The 21,443-nt window shown below is 52.4% G+C and overlaps 1 protein-coding gene across 3 annotated transcripts; it reads right to left on the bottom strand.

The window, feature by feature from the left end:
- Positions 1-3,340: 3,340 nt before the first annotated feature.
- Positions 3,341-17,656, bottom strand: EDEM2 (ER degradation enhancing alpha-mannosidase like protein 2). Of its 3 annotated transcripts, XM_075901494.1 has the most exons (11): positions 17,435-17,550; positions 17,254-17,364; positions 16,331-16,370; positions 15,779-15,884; positions 14,814-14,939; positions 13,349-13,560; positions 12,053-12,194; positions 11,469-11,593; positions 10,472-10,616; positions 7,938-8,059; positions 3,341-4,183 (listed from the first exon to the last, which is right to left on the bottom strand). In XM_075901494.1, exons 1-11 carry the CDS (start codon positions 17,533-17,535, stop codon positions 3,683-3,685), a joined length of 1,731 nt encoding a protein of 576 aa, XP_075757609.1. In that variant the 5' UTR covers positions 17,536-17,550; the 3' UTR covers positions 3,341-3,682. The 3 variants fall into 3 exon arrangements, with proteins under 3 accessions (XP_075757609.1, XP_075757607.1, XP_075757608.1); XM_075901492.1 differs by lacking the exon at positions 16,331-16,370 and having other exon boundaries at positions 17,435-17,656; XM_075901493.1 differs by lacking the exon at positions 17,254-17,364 and having other exon boundaries at positions 17,435-17,634.
- Positions 17,657-21,443: the final 3,787 nt, after the last annotated feature.

Raw genomic sequence — 21,443 nt, forward strand, 5'->3', positions numbered from 1 at the left:
TTTTCAGAAGAGGCTCTTGCGCAAGGAGCGTCTACACTGCCCCTTCTTGCGCAAGAAAAGCCCTCTTGCGCATGCCGTTACACCTAGTACTTTTCAGGAAGAACGGCGTTGAGCAAGAGGGTTTTTCTTGCGCAAGAAGGGGCAGTGTAGACTCTCCTTGCGCAAGAGCCTCTTCTGAAAAAAAGATGGCTCATTAGGTATGCAAATGAGGCTCAGCGATATTCAACGCTTAGCATCATTTGCATATTACTTGCGCAAGAAGCCGCGAGTGTAGACATAGCCCAACTGTTTTCTGAAAGTGTAATTTTTGGAAGACAAACTATGAATTCTTCCTTCAGCTTTGCAAGTTCCTGAATGAGGATGAAATGGTTCCACCGCCTACGCAGGAGTTGGCCGAGTCTCTCAGCTGGCTGGAGGACAGTTTAGGTCCTTTTCCCCTGACCTGGATGTGATCGAGTATGAGTGGGTGTGAAACCCCTTTCAGTGCAAGCCTGAGCCCATGAAGTCGCCAGCAGCTCACTGAAATTTCTGGTGGGAGATTCTTGCAAGGAACCTCGTCTGCGAGTTTGGCTGACGGTCAGGAGCGACTAGCCTGCACTCACTGGCGCCAGTGGCAAGCCTGCTTTGATCTCAGGCTGGATTCCCTGCGTGTGTCCATCAAGTCTCTCAGTTAATCTACTGTTGCTGCCACAACCGGAGATCAGATGTGCCATTTCTACCACTGCCAGGCTCTGAGAAGCGGTGTCACCCCATGCAAGCCCCAGAGAGCATTAAATAATTTACCTACCATGTAAATTCCTCGCATCGCTTGGTTGCTAGCAGGTTACTAGAGACTGTCAGTCTCAAAAAGGGGTTATGCAGGCGAAATGTTTGGGAACCCCCATGTAAACAATCTAGTTATTGTCCAACACGAAGTGAGGTTTGGGGCTTGGTTTACAGAACTTCGCCTGCCTACCACCATGGCAAACATGCTAGCAAAATCATTTGAACCCTTTATTAAAGGTAAAGCAGGACAAACTGTTACAGCACTTGGAATGTAAAGTACTAGCCTTTCATTTGAACACTATCCTTTTCTTTCTCTCTCAAGCTAGGGAGTTTTTAGAAGGAAAACACTTCTAAAATCACTTGGGTGCGTCTCAGTTGGTATCAAAGACAGTAGCAACTGTCCTTTTGGGGACAGGAGGGTGAGATGAGCTGGAGTTAAAGTCTGATCCCATTTCATCCCAGCTGGTGTCTGGGAGGCAGCTGGGGAGGGGATAGGTGGCGGTGTCATCGGGGTACCTCTCTCTGGTCATCTGGTGAGAACATTTCTCAGAGCGACCCGGCTGCTAACAGCCCAGAGTCCCAGATGGTGGGGGTGGCAGGCATGATGGGGAGAAGCCCCTGACTGAGAATCAGACACTCCCCACATTCCCCTCACACACCAGAGCCTAGGGGGGCCCAGGCTGGTAGATTTTGTGGGTCCCCATAGGCTCCGGGGTGCAGCCAAAAATGAGGGGCTCAGTGTGTGGGAAGGGGCTGCCAGGAAGTGGGTCTGGGAGGGGGAGTGAGAGACGGAGGAGGGATGCAGGGTCTAGGTAAGAGGGGGCGCTTTGGGCAGCTCGTCGGGGATGCACATGGCTCTGTGCCACTTACTGCTCCGCTGAGCTAGGACTGTGGCCCATCGCAGCAGCAGGGGAACAGCCCCCAGGCAGAGCTCTGCTGTGCTGGCCAGGAGGAGGGGGAGCGGCAGTGCACAGAGCTGCTTCCTGCACCTGCCAGGCAGATCTGGCTTTGGCTGGCCTGATACTGGCCAGAGAGGTTTGCCCTCCCCCACTGCAGTGGGGAGCCAATGTTGGTGCGCCATCCCTTGGGGGGCTGGAGCGCCAGCACGGGCTCCCCACTACTAGGGGGAGCCTTGGAGGCCAGATCCAGGCAAGCCAGGGGCTGGATCTGGCTCCTGGGCCTTAGGTTTCCCACCCCACTATATGGGATCAAACCAGCAGGCGCTGCCATCTCCAGCCTTGGGCAGTTTGGTTCCTGCTTCCTCAAAATGAAACTCTCCTGCAATGCACCTGCCACCATGACAGAGGGGCAGGCTCCCCAGGGCCCATGCAGACGCAGAAGGGCCAGGGTTCTCTATGCGCCCTGTGACTCAGAGCAGGGGGCCGCCCAGCAGTCAGGACAGCGGCACTCACAGGGCGCCAGCGTTAGCTCCAGGTGTAAGTGCCCCCCCTTCTATGCCCAAGGTACCTTTGGAATTTAAGGGCAACCCGACACCTACGTCATCCTTTCCTTGAGGCCCCCCGCCCGCTGCTCGCTCCCCCACCCGTCACTGACGGACTGGACTAGGGCTGGGAGTTGGGCGTTGGAAGGGGACTGGGATGGATGCTGGCTCTGGGAGTGGGCTCAGGAGGGAGGACAGTGCAGCGAGGCTGGGGCAGTCTCCCTGCCCGCCCGGCCGATCCAGGGTCTGCCCAAAGCTAGACAGTGGCAGTAGTTGCTCCACAGGCGCTGCCCCCGGAACGCAGTGGCCAGAGAGAGCAGGGTGCCCCCGCTCCAAGGAGCCAATGCCCCACACCAGTAGCTCTTCCCAGCCGTGCGGCTGCACTGCCTCCAGCCCGGTCACTAGTATCAGAGCCCAAGCAGCATCGGCAGCTGGGGGCGGGCCTTTGGCCACAGTGGATTGGCAGATGCCCGTGTCAATCTTCAGGCAGACATTTGTATCCACACAGGGCTCCTGGAAGTGACCCACCCGCGGCTGTGGCCCCAGCAGTGAGGGGCATGTGACTCTGCACGCTGCCCCTCGCGGTGGCCAGGGGGAGCAATGCCAGCAGTTTCCTGTTCCCCGGCCAATGGGAGCTGCGGTGGGCGGTGCTTGCAGGTAGGGACAGCACCCCAGCCCATGGGAACATGCTGGCCCCTCCTGGGGTGGGCTAATGGCGAGGGGCTAGGGCAGGCAGCCTGCCCAGTGTTCACTGTAATCAACTGGGGAGACTCTCCGGGCTCGGCCAGACAATTGCAATTGACAGGGGATGCAGGGTGAGCAACTGTCTATGAAACAAACCCATTTCCTGACACTGACAGACCCTTGCACCTTGGTTTCCCTCCTACTGCCAGGTCTGTCCCTCTGCAAGCATGGAACTGAAAACCTGTTGTTTGGGACAGAGTTTGCCTTGTTGCTCATCGGGGACCTCTGGGTGTAGAAACCTCTGCCCCTGCATGCAGCAGTAAAACGGAGGGCTAATCACAGAGCCAACCGGCCATTTCTTTAGTAAGCTGCTAGTAATTCGCTTCTGTTCTCATGCTGCTACAGCCAGGGAGCTCAACTTCGCTCGTCGCGTAAGCAGGAGGCCCTGGAAACCCTGCACATAGCGGAGACTTTAATCAATCTCAAGGCATTTAACACAGCTGCAAAGAAACAGGCCCAGGCTCTTCCTTCTCAAGGATTTCTGCTTTCCAAGGGGTAAGTCATGCTGGTACAACACGGCAGCTGTGTTACCATGCGGCAGCGCCCCCGATTCTCGCACTGCAGCTGGCAAGACTGCAATGGATTCTCACAGACGGGTGTTTTACATAACTCTGGAAACCCTGCTGGGCACTTTTTCCACCTGGGAAAAGCATTTCCCACTGAATAAAAGGGTTCACCGAGCGCACACCCAAGCGGATTTATTGACTTCAACAACTTGGACTCACAGCGGAGTCACGTGTTGTCCAGAAAGACCTGGCCCAGAACGGCAAGTCTGGAGGTAAAAGGCTGAGTGGGGCAGCTCAGGAGAGGGACCCTCCTCTTGGTGATCTTCTCTGGGTTCCTTCCCTTCCCGCTGCTCTCTGTGGTGGTGTCTGCAGAGCCTGCCTGGCTCCCCCCCCGACTGTGGGCTGCAGTCCTTGTGAACGTGGACTTCCTCTTCCTCTTCAGAAAGTGAAACTCTCTCATTAAGTCTTGCACTTCCCACTGCTCTTCCTTCTGCTTCCTGCAGCAGTGCAAGGCAGCAGGGTCTATGGGGTGAGCTTCGGTATTGAAGACGTATCCGCCAGCACCAAGGATGCACTCCCCGTAAGGCATGGGCACCACATCAAAGGACGACCCATTGTTGTGAATGAAGTTGTCGGGGTCGAAGAGAAGATACAAGTATTTCACGGTTTCGGCCAAGAAGAAGGACTCCATACGATTATCCAGTCGGTGATCCCTCAGGTCTTTGATCTGTAAGAGCAGAGCAAGTGGATTATGTCTGCCCTGACCTCAGGGCCTCGTGAAGTACAAACCAGTCAGCGTGGAATTCATCCCTATGCAAAAGCAAGCTAGGGAGTCACAGCCGATCCTTACCCAGAGGCCTTGCTATTTGACTTGATTTCAGATTGCTCACTTCTAGCCGTCTCTTTGTGGATGTTTTACCCAGCTGCGATGTGTAGCAGTTACAGCAAGCGACTGCGAATCAGGAGGCGAATTCTAAGCTAAGAATTTCCATTGTGACTTGGCGACATGAAGTGAGTAGCCCACCATCGCTCACCCTGTAAAATGGGGACCTACCTACTTCAGTTGTGAGGATAAATTCTCAGTGTTCGTGCATTAATCATTCATCGTGACAGGTATTAGAGAAGTGTACAGAAACCACTGCTACAGGCTCATGCCAAGGCAATGCAGACCTGCACCACTCCAGCAAACTGCAGCTCCTTAGCACACAGTGGGAGCATACCCTGGCCGTGCCTCCTCCCCAGTCCCTTAGACCCTCAGAGGCACTAGGAGGAAGCAGTCCCTGTGCTGAGGGCAAAGGGAAGCGGGGAGGCTTTTTGTGCCTTACACAGCAGCTCCTTGACTAATCTGGGAATGGACTTACTCCACGAAGTATGACAAGGGCTACAGATTCAGTTTTACAAGGAACAGTTTGATCTGCCTTAAAAAGAAAAAAGGAGAAAACTAACCGTGGGGCCCAGACTGTCCACTGAGTTCTTGGACTGCACTGAAGACAACTTTTTATTTCCGAAGGCTGGAAAACCTACTGGGGGGAAGCTGTTCTAGGTTTGATTTTAACAAATAGGGAGGAACAGGTTGAGAATCTGGAAGTGGAAGGCAGCTTGGGAGAAAGTGACCATGAAATCACAGAGTTAAGGAATGGTAGAAGGGAGAACAGCAAAACAGAGACCATGGATTTCAGGAAGGCAGATTTTGGGTAAGCTCAGAGAGCTGGTAGGTAAGGTCCCACCATGGGAAGCAAGACTAAGGGGAAAAACAACTGAGGAGAGTTGTCCGTTTTTCAGAGGGCCGTTATTAAGGGCCCAAAAGCAAGCTATTCCACTGCGTGGGAAAGATAGAAAGTAAGGCAAAAGGTCACCGTGGCTTACCCAGGAGATCTTGCATGATCTAAAACTCAAAAAGGAGTCATATAAAAAGTGGAAACTAGGTCAAATTACAAAGGATGAATATAAGCAAACAACACAAGTATGCGAGGGCAAGATTAGAAAGGCAAAGGCACAAAACCAGCTCAAACTAGCCACAAAGGGAAACAAGAAAACATTCTATAAATATATTAGAAGCAAGAGGAAGACCAAGGACAGGGTAGGCCCACCGCTCAATGAGAAGGGAGAAATAATAACAGGAAACTCTGAAATGGCAGAGGTGCTTAACAACTTCGTTTTGGTCTTCACCAAGAAGTCTGATGATGAAGGAATGCCCAACAGTGAATGCTAGTGGGACGGGGTAGGTTTAGAAGATAAAATAAAAAAAGAACAAGTTAAAAATCACTTAGAAAAGTGAGATGTCTGCAAGTCACCAGGCCTGATGAAATGCATCCTAGAATACTCAAGGAGCTGATAGAGGAGGTATCTGAGCCTCTAGCTATCATCTTTGAAAAATCATGGAAGACAGGAAATTCCAGAAGACTGGAAAAGGGCAAATTTAGTGCCCATCTATAAAAAGGGAAATAAGAACAACCCAGGAAACTACAGACCAGTCAGTTTAACTTCTGTGCCAGGAAAGATAGTGGAGCAAGTAATTAAGAAATTGATCTGCAAACACCTGGAACTGAATAAGGTGATAGGTAACAGCCAGCATGGATTTGTAAAGAACAAATCATGTCAAACCAATCTGGTAGCTTTCTTTGATAGGATAACGAGTCTTGTGGATAAGAGAGAAGCGGTTGAGGTGGTATACCTGGACTTTAGTAAGGCATCGGATACGGTCTCGCATATTCTTATCAATAAACCAGGCACATACAACTTAGATGGGGATATTATAAGGTGGGTGCATAACTGTCTGGATAATAACTACTCTCTGAGAATGGTTAATGGTTCACAATCCTGCTGGAAAGGTATAACAAGTGGGGTTCTGCAGGGGTCTGTTTTGGGACTGGTTCTGTTCAATATCTTCATCAACGATTTAGATGTTGGCATTCAAAGTACGCTTATTAAGTTTGCAGATGATACCAAGCTGGGAAGGGTTACAACTGCTTTGGAGGATAGGGTCATAATTCAAAATGACCTGGAAAAACTGGAGAAATGGTCTGAGGTAAACAGAATGAAGTTTAATAAGGACAAGTGTAAAGTGCTCCGCTTAGGAAGGAACACAGTTTCACACTTACAGAATGGGAAGTGACTGTCTAGGAAGGAATCCTGGAAAAAGGGACCTAGGGGCCATAGCAGACCACAAGCTAAGTGACTCAACAGTGTGGCGCTGTTGCAAAAAAACCAAACATGATTCTGGGATTCATTAACAGAAATGTGAGCAAGACACAACAAGTCATTCTTCTGCTCTACTCTGCGTTGATTAGCCCTCAATTGGAGTATTGTGTCCAGTTCTGGGCACCACATTTGAAGGAAGATGGAGAAATTGGAGAAGGTCCAGAGAAGAGCAACAAGAATGATTAAAGATCTAGAGAACACGACCTAGGAAGGAAGACTGAAATAACTGGGCTTGTTTTGTTTGGAAAGGAGACGACAGAGAGGGCACATGAGAGCAGTTTTCAGGTACCTAAAAGGGTGTCACAAGGAGGAGGGAGAAAAATTGTTCTCTTTAGCCTCTGAGGATAGAACAAGCAGCAATGGGCTTAAACTGCAGCCAGGGAGGTTTAGGTTGGACATTAAGAAAAGCTTCCTGCCTGTCAGGGTGGTCAAACACTGGAATAAGTTGCCTAGGGAGGTTGTGGAATCTCCATCTCTGGAGATATTTAAGAGTAGGTTAGATAAATGTCTATCAGGGATGGTCTAGACCAGGGGTGTCCAAACTTTTTTCAAAGAGGGCCAGATTTGATGAAGTGAACATGCGTGAGGGCCAACCATTTTGCCTGACATTCTTTGAACCATTAAAATTAAATGCAAATTAACTATTTTATGCAAAGTTTATTGCAAACGGCATACTTTTCATTTCGTCACATGGATGACAAATCTAAACTGGTATTAAATCACTCTGCCTTTTATATCTGAAGGCCAGATGAAAAGAAAATCCAGGAAGCTGAAATATATGTCAGGAACATTGTAAAGTACATTACATATTATTGGTAATAAAGGTTGCCTGTCAACTTTTAAGTTCAAAAAATACGAACAGGAACATAACACCAAGTATACATGTTGTGTCCAAATATATTTATAACTGATTTAGACCAACTGACATTAACTGAGATTTTACAATGTATTCATCTCAATACATATGGATTCGTTGGGGGCCATAAAAGATAGATATTGCCAAATTACCTGTGGGGCCGTATTAAACCGGAACACGGGCCACAACTGGCCCCCGGGCCGGACTTTGGACATGCCTGGTCTAGACAGTACTGGGTCCTGCCATGAGGGCAGGGGACTGGACTCGATGACTCTTGAGGTCCCTTCCAGTGCTAGTGTTCTATGAAAACCTCCAGCTCTGCTACTCCTGAGCAACCAGCCAGACTACAAACATCCTCCTCCTCAGCAAATGATCAAGAGAGCGGCATCTGCTGGTTGGAAGCTGGTTTTCAGCACACACTTACTGTTGCAAATCCACAATCCACCTTGCTGGTTTTCTCTATGGACTCCACAGCATCTCTCCCCAGTTCTAAGAGGGTGGGATCTCGTGTGGCACGATACAGGTACATGGCACTCTCAATCAGCTCTGCAAAACCCAGCAACAAAGACATTGCTACATCACTGCCACTCACACAGATTCATAAGCCCTGCACATCGCCCCTGGCTCACCCCCCGACGACAAGCCAAGTCCGAAAGTGAACATTTTGAACTGAGATGACCTGTTCACTATGCCTCCCCATCTCACATTTGTGGGTTGGGAATAAAGTTAAAAAAAAAAGTTAAAATTAGCTTGCCCCAATTTAGAAAATTGCTTTTAGATGGCAATTCTGCATTAGAAAATTCCAGCCCCATTAAAAAAGTTTTATATTATTTTATAAGCCACTGAAAGAGAGGGTTTCCTAATGGGCCACATGGAAACAGACATGGCTGCATCTTCTCTTTTCCTTACTACTGAAACGTTGCTACTGTGATGCTGTAATACACAGGTAAAATTAGTGTTGCTGAGAGTTTTTGGTAAAAAAAAAAAGAAAAAAGTCCCATTTACATGCCACCCAGAGAATACTACAGGCAGCCCCTGGGTTACGTACAAGATAGGGACTGTAGGTTTGTTCTTAAGTTGAATCTGTATGTAAGTCGGAACTGGCGTCAGCCGCTGCTGAAACTGATCAGTTTCAACAGCGGCTGAATCTGGCTTACATACAGATCTGACTTACATACAGATTCAACTTAAGAAACCCAGGCGTCCCCAAGTCAGCTGCTGCTGAAACTGATCAGCGGCTGATTCCAGGAAGCCTGGGGCAGAGCAACTCTACCTCGGGCTTCCTGTAGTCAGCGCTGGTCAGTTTCAGCAGCAGCTGACTTGGGGACGCCTGGGGCAGAGCGGCTGGGGTGCTGCTGGGTTGCTCCAATAGCGCGGCTCCTCGGCGCTACTGGAGCAACCCAGCAGCACCCCAGCTGCTCTGCTTCAGGCGTCCCCAAGTCAGCCGCTGCTGAAACTGACCAGCAGCGGCTGAATCAGGACTCCTGGGGCAGAGCTGCTGGGGTGCTGCCGGGTTGGTCCGGAGCAGCACTGCGGGACCAACCTGGCAGCCCCCAGCTGCTCTACCCCAGGGGTAGGCAAGAAAAGCCTGGTCTGCTGGGGGGAGGGGGAGAACTAGCTGCTCCCCCCCCCAGCAGACCAGGGAGACGGGGGTGGGGACCCCCAAGTCCTCCACGGCTTTGCTCCGTCTCCCTGGTCTGCTGACCTGGGAGACACGGAGCAAAGTCGCAGAGCACGCGGGCAGCGGGAGAGTCCAGGCACGCCACGCTGTCCCACTGCTGGCGTGCTCCAAGGCTTTGCTCCCCATCTCCCTGGTCTGCTGGTCAGACCAGGGAGACGGGGAGCAAAGCCTTGGAGCACGCCCGCAGCGGGACAGCCCAGGTGCGCCTGGGCTGTCCCGCCGCCGGCTTTCCCAGCGGCTTTGCAAAGCCGCGGAGGGGCTGGGGCTGCGGGGCAGCCCAGGCGTGCCTGGGCTGTCCTGCCGCCGGCTTCCCGCGCGGCTTTGCAAAGCCTCGGGGGAAGCCGGCGGCGGGACAGCCCATGCGCGCCTGGGCTGCCCGAGCCCCTCCGCGGCTTTGCTCCGCGTCTTTCTGGTCTGCAGACCAGGGAGACGCGGAGCAGCTTTTCTCGCCCCGGAGTACACGGGCAGCGGGACCGCGAAGTCCCGCAGTCCGTGTCCTCTGGGGCGAGAAAAGCCGCGTTCGTAACTGCGGATCAGACGTAAGTCGGATCCGCGTAAGTCGGGGACTGCCTGTATTATGCTGTTGTAACAGCCACTCAGGGAATTCAAATTAACAAAACCCTCTTGCAGACTTACATGATTCAGGTGCACAAGTAAATGAAGTAGAACCATTATGTGTTATAAGAAACGGAAAAGGGAAATTAATGACCGTGTTACAGAAAAGAACAAAGGAACAAGGAAGAATCCTTTTCCAGTTTCAGAGAGGATCTTACATCACTGGATTATTTGTGTTACTCAACTGCAATAAGGTTAATAAAACCAGAGGAATAGTAAAAGTCCGCTTTACTTTATGCACCTCATTCAGCAAAACTAGACTGATCTGTATATGGTCAATTTCACTTTCTAGTTACACTAGTACACAATTCGTGTGCAAGTGCATATTTACATCAAAAAAAATCTTTTTACTGCTTTAGAACTTGAGGACACCTGACTGATGCAGCTCTTTTTTAACAGCACAACTGCTACATTTTAGGCTTAATCCACTTGGCAAGACCTTTTTTAAGAAGTGGACAATGGTTAGGTGCCTTTATAATGTAGGCCCACCTATAGTGAAAGTCAGACTCTATAATTTGTGCATTGCCAAAAATGAAGAATACAAATGGGAGTGCATTGGGACTGAAGTAATTATGGCACTAGCATAGATCTTGTAGGCTAGAGGTGAAATAGTATTTAATTACTACACCAGAGTTAAAGCAGGATTCAATATCAATGTTTACCAGGTCTAAGCGGGTATCCTTCTCGCTTCTCCACTGTATAGCCCTGGGGAATGTTGTAAAACTCGGGTAGCCCACCAAACTGTTTCCAAACCGTGTAATAATTGAGGAATGTTCGCATGGCATTATTGATGTCTCCTATTAAGCTCTGTGAAAAGAAAGACAAGAGAACACCTAGAGAAGCGATTCAGTTGGGGAAGAACAAATTACATAGAATCTTTTGTAGGAAAGCCCTCTATCACAGTCATTACATGAGAAGCCAATGAGCTGTGCAGTGTGGAACTTGTATAAAAAAACAACCCCCCCCATAAACCCAGAACTTTGTGGGCACAACCCAAAAAATCATGTTACCATCTACATGTTTTGTTCATCTTTAAGGTGCTACCAGATTATTTGTTGCATTTTAAGGTTTTCCTGTTCCAGGCTCACTCGGCTGCCCCTCTGAAGCTTGTGTCATATTCAGACAGATAAGGGAAGCTGAAACTAAAGAGGATAGAGGTGACACTTTTTGGACCCTCCCTTCTGCCTGACTCACAGTGCACATTCCCTCTAGGGCTTCCCTGACTCATTCGAAGACACTCTTCCTTTCAGTTCAGCAGCAGAGGGGCTGCTGCTGGGCTGTCAACTACAGGACACCAGAGAGGAGTGAGAACTGCTCCATAAGCAATTCTCATTGCAAGAAATGCATTCAAACATGGAAAGCATTTAGGATGAAAGGGGGTGGGGGTGGGGAGAGAAGAGATTTGGTCTCTTTTCTTAGGTTCCCAGCTGCATAACTATATTAGGCAAGCAGGTGACAATATGGCTGTCCCCATTCACACTTCATATATGGAGTCAAATTCAGCTCTGCTGAAGGCTGCAAGAGGTGAAGTTTCTCTGCACTACACATCAGAGCCAGGCTTTACCCAGGGCAGGAGACAAAGCTATCCTGTGTGTTTGTGGTACAGATAGGCCCAAGACAGGGAGGAACAAGGTTAGTGTACATTATTTCTCTTCATACCTGCAAGCCTGGCCAGTAGGCCTCCAGAGACTGAAAGACAGGCATGGACACTGTCCCTTTGTACATCTGAACCCAGAGATACCAGTCTTCAAATTTTGTGTAGTTACTAATGGCTTTGTTATAATCTAAAGAGAAGCAGAGGACGAGAATTTAACACAGCCAAGTTTTTAAACAACAGCCCCTTTCCACTGTGGTCTACTCAAATTAGCACCAAGAACATTCGTTCATACAGAACACTCTCAAATCTTACAAGGCTTTATTGGTACAAAATGATCGCTACAGGAAACAGTGTAGAAAGTGTTGTCTAACTTCTAGCACCTTCTTACCAAAAGAAAGTCTAAAAGACGAAACACCGAAAGAAACAAGTTTAGCTCAAAAACTACCCAAGTACTAGCCTACACCTACTGAAATCAACGGGAGGCCAGAATCTCACCCAGAGAGCTGAAGAGGCCTCAGTATGGAGGTGCTTAAGGTTGCATTTCCTGGGCCTCTCTCTGCACATAGATACCTGTCCCAAGGCTGTGTCTTAAGTGTACCTACAATCTGGTGGAAAACGGCACAATCATCCAGTGGATGAGTCTCACCTAGGAACATGGACATCAGCTCTTCGTCATGCAGAAGAACTGCTCCTTTAACAAGATATTCAAAGTAGGAATCTACCCCAGCCCCGATGCCTGCGTCTTGGGCTACCCATTTGGCAGTTACAACATCAATGTGGTTACCAACCTGTGGGAAAAGGAAGGTTTTAAAGACATGCCAAAGCTTGCTGTTAATGCTACATTCTAAAGACAATCATCTCTTTCTGTAATGGTTTGGAAAGACATGGATTCCAAACACTTGGCAATCTTTATGAAATACAGACACATACAGCAATACGACATGAGCATTGCTGCCCTCATCTTATTACGAATTTGCAAGTTTCAAATTGAATTGTTTCCACAACTATACCTGGTTTGTCAACAGGGGGATGTAAACAATATTCAGGAAGCCATTACTTTGCATTTTTAATGTGCAATATTAATGTCTCATTGGTGTAACATTTTACCTAGGATCTTATTGATTACAAGGCCATAAAGTGCAGCTTTATTTGATCAGAATTCTAGGACTACAGAATAGTGCAACTGCATTTTTCTGAAACTCCAGATGATTTTAAAGTAGGAGACTCTTTATACACAAGGAAAATATCCTATCTGTGGCACTCAAGTTTTAGAGCATGGCATTATGGAACTGGACCAGACCATAACTATATGCTTAGAGATTTTTCTGTCAGAGTACATGTGTGGAAAGCTTTGTATTTTATTTAAATTTGCCAGCTTCCTCATTTGAGGTCTACCTACTTATGGAGATGAACATTTTTAAACTTCAGAAATTTCCAAGATTTGTGTATAAAATGCAAGTACCAGGAGAAATATACGTATATTTTCAGTATGGTGAAATTGTATTTTAACACTCACTTTCAAAGCCATCAATTGACAGGCCTTGATTTAAAAAAAGGTAATCTTTGACACAGACTATACTTGAAGTTCCAGTACTAAGGCAGTGTTTTAAGGAGACTGTGAATCAGCAAGGACAGGGAGCATAAGGAAAGCTGAGTTATAAAACTATAAAACTGTGAAAACTAAAATATATTTGCCCACCAGCCTCTTCTGTGTGGAATACAAGAACTGTGTAATACAGCTACAGCAGATACAGTATTTAACTGACGTTAGAGGTGTTCTGAAACAGTAGGCTGTGCGCCACCTATAGCATGATACCCCAAGGTATCATTCATTGAAGGCTAACGCTTGGTTATCTACCCTGGCTTACCTAGTACTGTCCCCCGACACAGTATATACAAGAAGAATATAAGCATAACACGAAAGGCATTCCCCCCCACTCACCAATCCAATATCTGAACGATTTTTCCAAAGGGCCTTAAGTGCTTTTCTGGCTACATTCTCAAAAACGGGGTCACCCGTAAGATGGCTTAATGTAGCAAATTCCACTATGAATGTACCGATACCAGCAGTACAGGTAACTGGGGTCTCTCCGGGGTTTACTCCATGCAGCAAATTCACTGTCCCATATGGCATGCCAGTTGGGGTCTGAAAAGCTGAAACATCAGAATTGAGATTCATGGGAGAGTGTTCGGCATCCATCACCAGACAACATTTAACAGGCTGTCGACAGGTGGAACCTCTCTAGCCCAGCACCCTCATGACCTGACCGGTGCCAAACCAAAGAGTTTGCCAGATCACAGGAGGTCAATATTGTTCAGCGGCATTCACAACGCTTCCACTGCTTGCTGGGCTCTTAGAAGACATTTGGGGTAAATTAGAGCTAAAGAACAGCGCAGAATACTGACAGCTAGGACTGGTGGGACAGCAGGAACCTTGGCCACACCTGGGATTTGTGGACCTCCAGCTGACTCAAATCATGCTGGACCACAGATGTTACTGGACTAGAGAGGTTCAACGAGAATTACTGCCTGTGTCTCTCATTCAAATGCATGAAAGCTAGCCAGAGACTAGGGCTTGGGGTAGCCCCAACAAGCATAGCAATAGATGGGTGATGGTACCACAGCCCAGTATGGGAATAAAGAGGGGGGAAGCCAGAAGGCTAGAGAACAAGTGCGAGGCATTGACTGTGGTGCCCTATCACTTAGCGCGCAATGTTCGAGGTACACCTGCTTCACTGCACAAGTGATGATCTCTGTGAGATACAAACATTAAACAGCTGCCGAATACAGTCCTGTGCCCTGGCTAAGGTGCATGAAAACGTTACGACTCTCATACTTGGTCTGCTTATCTTAATGGAAGCCCACAATAGAGTTTGCACATTTTCTACCTCTCGAGACCATTTAATGTTCTTTTAACATCTTTTTTTTTTATATTTTGCATGGCATAACCACTATATCTGATGGTGTACATTCATGCGACTGAAAATGCCATGTTCTAGGTGTCTCCTGCAGGCATTACACATACTTAAGGCTGTCATTTCAGGACAGCCTCACATAAGGTATTTTGTCTCAAGAGACCCATCAGTCCTTCATTTGGTAACCATGCCACAGCTGCTTTGGAAGCTTCAGAGGTTTCCATGTGGATTGTACAGGACATAGGAGAGCACAGGCCCCTTTTCCCCAAAGTCAGTAACATCAAAATACTTGTATATCAATGCAGCTCTGACAAATTATGGGTGTTTAATGCAACCAATTAGGCATCCCCTACGATTCCAGTGATCTGGGGGGACCATTTTAGATGCTGAAGTGATGCTACTTGCATTACTACTGTCTAATGAACCTGGCAAATACTATGCAGAACAATGCAGAGAGAAGTCAGATCTACAGCTCTGGAAAGGCTCTCTCACCTGGCAGGAGTTTACGAGCAGCTTCTTCAGCCATCCTCAGAAGAGGTCCCGAGCACGGCCATCCTGCTTCCACTTCAACACCAGCTTTCTTAGACAGCAAATGAGCAGACAGGAGACCACCTACCACTGGAACAGCACAAAGGGAAGGGCTCATTAGGAAGTTAAAGGAGGAACGAAGTGAGTTTTCCCCTCAAAACACCCAAATCAGCAGCATTTTATTGTGTAATTAGGAACTTGTGGGTGGGAAGGGGGAAGACAGATGGCGCATTTGTATTGTCTAAGAAGGTAGTAAGCAAAGAAGTTTTGCAAAGAAAAAAGTTGGATTATCTTTATCGTTACTTCCTTGTAAACTATCAGAAAGAACTGGAAGAACTTCTTTTAGTTCACTGAATTAGAAACAGCAGACTTCACCTATGCCCATTTAGCTGTATTACTCTAGAGACAAGCAAAGAACTTCTCATTTTATGACATCTGAATAAAATATGAGCAACTGAAAGGGAAAAGAGTGTGTGGGGTTGTTTTGTATTTTAAATAAGAGTTTAGAATTCGTGTAACACAGCAGCCATAAGCCACGTGCTATTAGTGTGTAAAATATTTTAGCAGAAACTGTCTCAGGGTGCAGAAGCTAGCAGAGCAGTGGAGGAACCAGGGGCTTAGAGAAGGGGCGGGACAGGGGTACTTGGATGTGAGGCAGATCCTGGCCTGACTTAAATTCAAGAAGTGATCTTGTGCTTAAAAAAGTTGGAGACCACTGATGTAAACTATACATCTGGAAGCATTCAAGAAGGCGGGGAGGAAATGCACAATGAAGGACGGGAGGTGTATTTTTCTTTGTTTAGTTTGTATACAGCAGAATTCAATTCCAACTGCTGCTCTGCATTGCCCCTCTACACAACACACAAATTCTGAAGTCAGACTGACACACAAACGATTTCCAGGTTAACCTAGTCTAGCGCCCAGCTCACCTCGGATGTTGGTTTCAAAGACAGATGCATTTACGTCAATATTAAAATCCACCCCCTCCTGCAGCACATTGACAACCCTCTGGAACTCTGAAACATTTCCCAAAATCTGGAAAAAGACAAGGAAGACATGACATAAGACATCTCAGCAGCTTCACTGTAGGGTTCGGTACTGTTTTAGATCTTTTTCCCTTGACCCTAACTGGGAGCAGAGGCTGCTGACTCATGAAATTGAGATTACAGAAGATGCTGAGAAAATGATTCCTACTTGACTTCAAAGCCTGTCTCGTCTCATTCTGGATTCTTATGCCATATTTAGAAGGCCTCAGTGACTGGGCACTCCAGGCACCTGCATCTCAGTGCTGCAGTGAAGTCAATGCAAGCTCTCCCTCGCTCAATTAATGCATTACTCTCAAGTGGTGAAGACCTGAGAGGAACAGAGGTGGCTCTAGACTTCTAATGCAGGACATTTAAAAAGTTCAGGAAAAAAACATTTTATGAAATAAAACAGAGGGAAATGGACAAGAAGAGGCTATAACTGAGCAAGGTACTTACTAGTAGAGTGTCCAAAGCATCAATCAAGGTGAGAGAAAAACTGAAAGAACAGAAGGCAGTGTAATGAAATGCCAATGAGATTGTCAGCATTTCTGCTGCTTGACAGGAACAAATGGGATGCTTGGATATTTAACAATCGATAGTCTAACTACAACACCGGTGGCTGAAAGGTAACAGCGGGAAGCCCCCTAAGCTGTGTATAGAGAAGGCTGGGAACCCTACCCACATGGCATCAGAGACCCGCACGAAATCATCCTGCGGGATCGGTCAGGTCACAACCTTTGCCCTAATGCCACCCCTGAAAGCAGGACTCCAGTGCAGAGCCAGCACGAGGCAGAACGAAGATAAAAGTAACCTGCAGGCTTAGTGGGAAAATACCCCCCCCCATTATCCACTGGCCTGAAGTCACCCCAGTCTCTCTTCTTACTGAGTGTTCACAGACCCCCGCCCTCCGGGCTCGCGGCGATCGCCCCTCCCCCTGTACCCCCCCCGTCCCCCCCCCGCTCCGGGCTCGCAGTGATCGCCCCTCCCCCCGCTCCGCGCTACCCCCCCCCCCCGGTACCTGCTTCCCCCTCCGGGCTCGCGGCGATTCCCCCCCCCCCCCGGTACCTGCTTCCCCCTCCGGGCTCGCGGCGATTCCCCCCCCCCCCCCGGTACCTGCTCCCCCCCGGGCTCGCGGCGATCCCCCCCCGGTACCTGACCCCCCCCGGGCTCGCGGCGATCCCCCCCCCGTACCTGACCCCCCCCGGGCTCGCGGCGATCCCCCCCCGTACCTGCCCCCCCCGGGCTCGCGGCGATCCCCCCCCCGTACCTGCCCCCCCCGGGCTCGCGGCGATCCCCCCCCGTACCTGCCCCCCCCGGGCTCGCGGCGATCCCCCCCCCGTACCTGCCCCCCCCGGGCTCGCGGCGATCCCCCCCCCTACCTGCCCCAGGTGTCCTGCCCGTCGCACGTGAGCGGCCGCAGCTCGTCCAGCGGGAAGGCGCGGCGCAGGTAGCTCTCGTACGCGTGGTAGAACATGGCGCGCACGCGCCCCCTGCGGGCACACAAGGCGTCAGGCTCAGCCCCCCGCCCCGGGCCCCGCCCCGCCCCGCCGCGCCGCTCACCGGTAGTGGGCGGAGTCTATCCCGCGGGCCGCCGCCCCCTCCCCGGCGCCCGGCAGGCGCAGGGCCCACAGGCAGCCCAGCAGGCAGCAGGAGCGGAGCATGGCGGGGACGGGGCAACGGGAGCCGCCCGTCGCGGCCGCACCGGCACTTCCGGGAACCGCCCCTTCCACGGGGCCACGCCCTCTTCCGGGAGGCCGGGTGGCGCATGCGCTCAGGGCACCGCCCACTTCCGGGCTCCCTAGCGCTCGCGCACAGCTCGCTCCCCGGAGTGGGTCGTGACTCAGAGCGAGGCTGCGGGTTCCCCTTCCGGGGCACGGGGCTCTGGCGGGGGGAGAGGCGCCAGGCCAAGCCCCGCCCCCTCGCCTTGCTCACCAGAGTTCCTGAGGGCTCCCCGGTCCCGCCCCCTCCCGCCAGCGCGGCCATGTTGGAGCGCCCCGAAATGCGGCCACCCGCGCGGGAGCGAGTCGGTACCTGCCCGCTCCCGTATTGGCCCGGCACAGGCACAGACACCCAGCGCACAGCCACAGCCCTCCAGCCTACAGGCACAGCCACAGCCCTCTGGTCGACAGGCACAGATACAAGCACAGGCCTCCAGCCTACAGGCACAGCCACAGCCCTCCAGCCTACAGGCACAGCCACAGCCCTACAGGCACAGCCACAGCCCTCCAGCCTACAGGCACAGCCACAGCCCTCCAGCCTACAGGCACAGGCACAGCCACAGCCCTCCAGCCTACAGGCACAGCCACAGCCCTCCAGGCACAGCCACAGCCCTCCAGCCTACAGGCACAGCCACAGCCCTACAGGCACAGCCACAGCCCTCCAGCCTACAGGCACAGCCACAGCCCTACAGGCACAGCCACAGCCCTCCAGCCTACAGGCACAGCCACAGCCCTCCAGCCTACAGGCACAGGCACAGCCACAGCCCTCCAGGCACAGCCACAGCCCTCCAGCCTACAGGCACAGCCACAGCCCTCCAGCCTACAGGCACAGCCACAGCCCTCCAGGCACAGCCACAGCCCTCCAGCCTACAGGCACAGCCACAGCCCTCCAGGCACAGCCACAGCCCTCCAGCCTACAGGCACAGCCACAGCCCTACAGGCACAGCCACAGCCCTCCAGCCTACAGGCACAGCCACAGCCCTACAGGCACAGCCACAGCCCTCCAGCCTACAGGCACAGCCACAGCCCTACAGGCACAGCCACAGCCCTCCAGCCTACAGGCACAGCCACAGCCCTCCAGCCTACAGGCACAGCCACAGCCCTACAGGCACAGCCACAGCCCTCCAGCCTACAGGCACAGCCACAGCCCTCCAGCCTACAGGCACAGCCACAGCCCTACAGGCACAGCCACAGCCCTCCAGCCTCCAGGCACAGCCACAGCCCTCCAGGCACAGCCACAGCCCTCCAGCCTACAGGCACAGCCACAGCCCTCCAGGCACAGCCACAGCCCTCCAGCCTACAGGCACAGCCACAGCCCTACAGGCACAGCCACAGCCCTCCAGCCTACAGGCACAGCCACAGCCCTACAGGCACAGCCACAGCCCTCCAGCCTACAGGCACAGCCACAGCCCTACAGGCACAGCCACAGCCCTCCAGCCTACAGGCACAGCCCTCCAGCCTACAGGCACAGCCACAGCCCTACAGGCACAGCCACAGCCCTCCAGCCTACAGGCACAGCCACAGCCCTACAGGCACAGCCACAGCCCTCCAGCCTACAGGCACAGCCACAGCCCTACAGGCACAGCCACAGCCCTCCAGCCTACAGGCACAGGCACAGCCACAGCCCTACAGGCACAGCCACAGCCCTACAGGCACAGCCACAGCCCTCCAGCCTACAGGCACAGCCACAGCCCTCCAGCCTACAGGCACAGCCACAGCCCTCCAGCCTACAGGCACAGCCCTCCAGCCTCCAGGCACAGCCACAGCCCTCCAGCCTCCAGGCACAGCCACAGCCCTCCAGGCACAGCCACAGCCCTCCAGCCTACAGGCACAGCCACAGCCCTACAGGCACAGCCACAGCCACAGCCCTACAGGCACAGCCACAGCCCTCCAGCCTACAGGCACAGCCACAGCCCTACAGGCACAGCCACAGCCCTCCAGCCTACAGGCACAGCCAGAGCCCTACAGGCACAGCCACAGCCCTCCAGGCACAGCCACAGACCTCCAGCCTACAGGCACAGCCACAGCCCTACAGGCACAGCCACAGCCACAGCCCTCCAGCCTACAGGCACAGCCACAGCCCTACAGGCACAGCCACAGCCACAGCCCTCCAGCCTACAGGCACAGCCACAGCCCTACAGGCACAGCCACAGCCCTCCAGCCTACAGGCACAGCCACAGCCCTACAGGCACAGCCACAGCCCTCCAGCCTACAGGCACAGCCACAGCCCTACAGGCACAGCCACAGCCCTCCAGCCTACAGGCACAGCCACAGCCCTACAGGCACAGCCACAGCCCTCCAGCCTACAGGCACAGCCACAGCCCTACAGAAACAGGCACAGCCCTCCAGCCTACAGGCACAGCCACAGCCCTACAGGCACAGCCACAGCCCTCCAGCCTACAGGCACAGCCACAGCCCTACAGGCACAGCCACAGCCCTCCAGCCTACAGGCACAGCCACAGCCCTCCAGCCTACAGGCACAGCCACAGCCCTCCAGGCACAGCCACAGCCCTCCAGCCTACAGGCACAGCCACAGCCCTCCAGCCTACAGGCACAGCCACAGCCCTCCAGCCTACAGGCACAGGCACAGTCCTCTGGTCGACAGGCACAGACACAGGCACAGACACCCAGCGCACAGGCACAGATACAGGCACAGCCCTACAGGCACAGGCACAGCCCTCCAGCCTACAGGCACAGCCACAGCCCTACAGGCACAGGCACAGCCCTCCAGCCTACAGGCACAGCCACAGCCCTACAGGCACAGCCACAGCCCTCCAGCCTACAGGCACAGCCACAGCCCTCCAGCCTACAGGCACAGCCACAGCCCTCCAGCCTACAGGCACAGGCACGGTCCTCTGGTCGACAGGCACAGATACAGGCACAGGCCTCCAGCCTACAGGCACAGCCACAGTCCTCCAGCCTACAGGCACAGCCCTCTGGTCGACAGGCACAGATACAGGCACAGGCCTCCAGCCTACAGGCACAGCCACAGCCCTCCAACCTACAGGCACAGCCACAGCCCTCCAACCTACAGGCACAGCCCTCCAGCCTACAGGCACAGGCACAGCCCTCTGGTCGATAGGCACAGATACAGGCACAGGCCTCCAGCCTACAGGCACAGCCACAGCCCTCCAGCCTACAGGCACAGCCACAGCCCTACAGGCACAGCCACAGCCCTCCAGCCTACAGGCACAGCCACAGTCCTCCAGCCTACAGGCACAGCCCTCCAGCCTACAGGCACAGCCACAGCCCTCCAGCCTACAGGCACAGGCACGGTCCTCTGGTCGACAGGCACAGATACAGGCACAGGCCTCCAGCCTACAGGCACAGCCACAGTCCTCCAGCCTACAGGCACAGCCCTCCAGCCTACAGGCACAGGCACAGCCCTCTGGTCGACAGGCACAGATACAGGCACAGGCCTCCAGCCTACAGGCACAGCCACAGCCCTCCAACCTACAGGCACAGCCACAGCCCTCCAACCTACAGGCACAGCCCTCCAGCCTACAGGCACAGGCACAGCCCTCTGGTCGATAGGCACAGATACAGGCACAGGCCTCCAGCCTACAGGCACAGCCACAGCCCTCCAGCCTACAGGCACAGCCACAGCCCTACAGGCACAGCCACAGCCCTCCAGCCTACAGGCACAGCCACAGCCCTCCAGCCTACAGGCACAGCCACAGTCCTCCAGCCTACAGGCACAGCCCTCCAGCCTACAGGCACAGCCACAGCCCTCCAGACTACAGGCACAGCCACAGCCCTCCAGCCTACAGGCACAGCCACAGCCCTCCAGCCTACAGGCACAGGCCTCCAGCCTACAGGCACAGGCCTCCAGCCTACAGGCACAGCCACAG

This window comes from Pelodiscus sinensis, chromosome 18, assembly GCF_049634645.1.
Source record: "Pelodiscus sinensis isolate JC-2024 chromosome 18, ASM4963464v1, whole genome shotgun sequence".
In the NCBI taxonomy this organism is placed as follows: Eukaryota; Metazoa; Chordata; order Testudines; family Trionychidae; genus Pelodiscus; species Pelodiscus sinensis.

Excerpts from the sequence above, each read along its gene's own strand:
- EDEM2 (XM_075901492.1), bottom strand. The coding sequence starts at position 17,641 with ATGCGCCACCCGGCCTCCCGGAAGAGGGCGTGGCCCCGTGGAAGGGGC. Across the intron at positions 13,561-14,813 it reads TGCTCGTAAACTCCTGCCAG|CTTTTCAGACCCCAACTGGC; the intron begins GTGAGAGAGCCT and ends CTGATGTTTCAG. Across the intron at positions 10,617-11,468 it reads CCTACTGGCCAGGCTTGCAG|AGCTTAATAGGAGACATCAA; the intron begins GTATGAAGAGAA and ends TTCTTTTCACAG.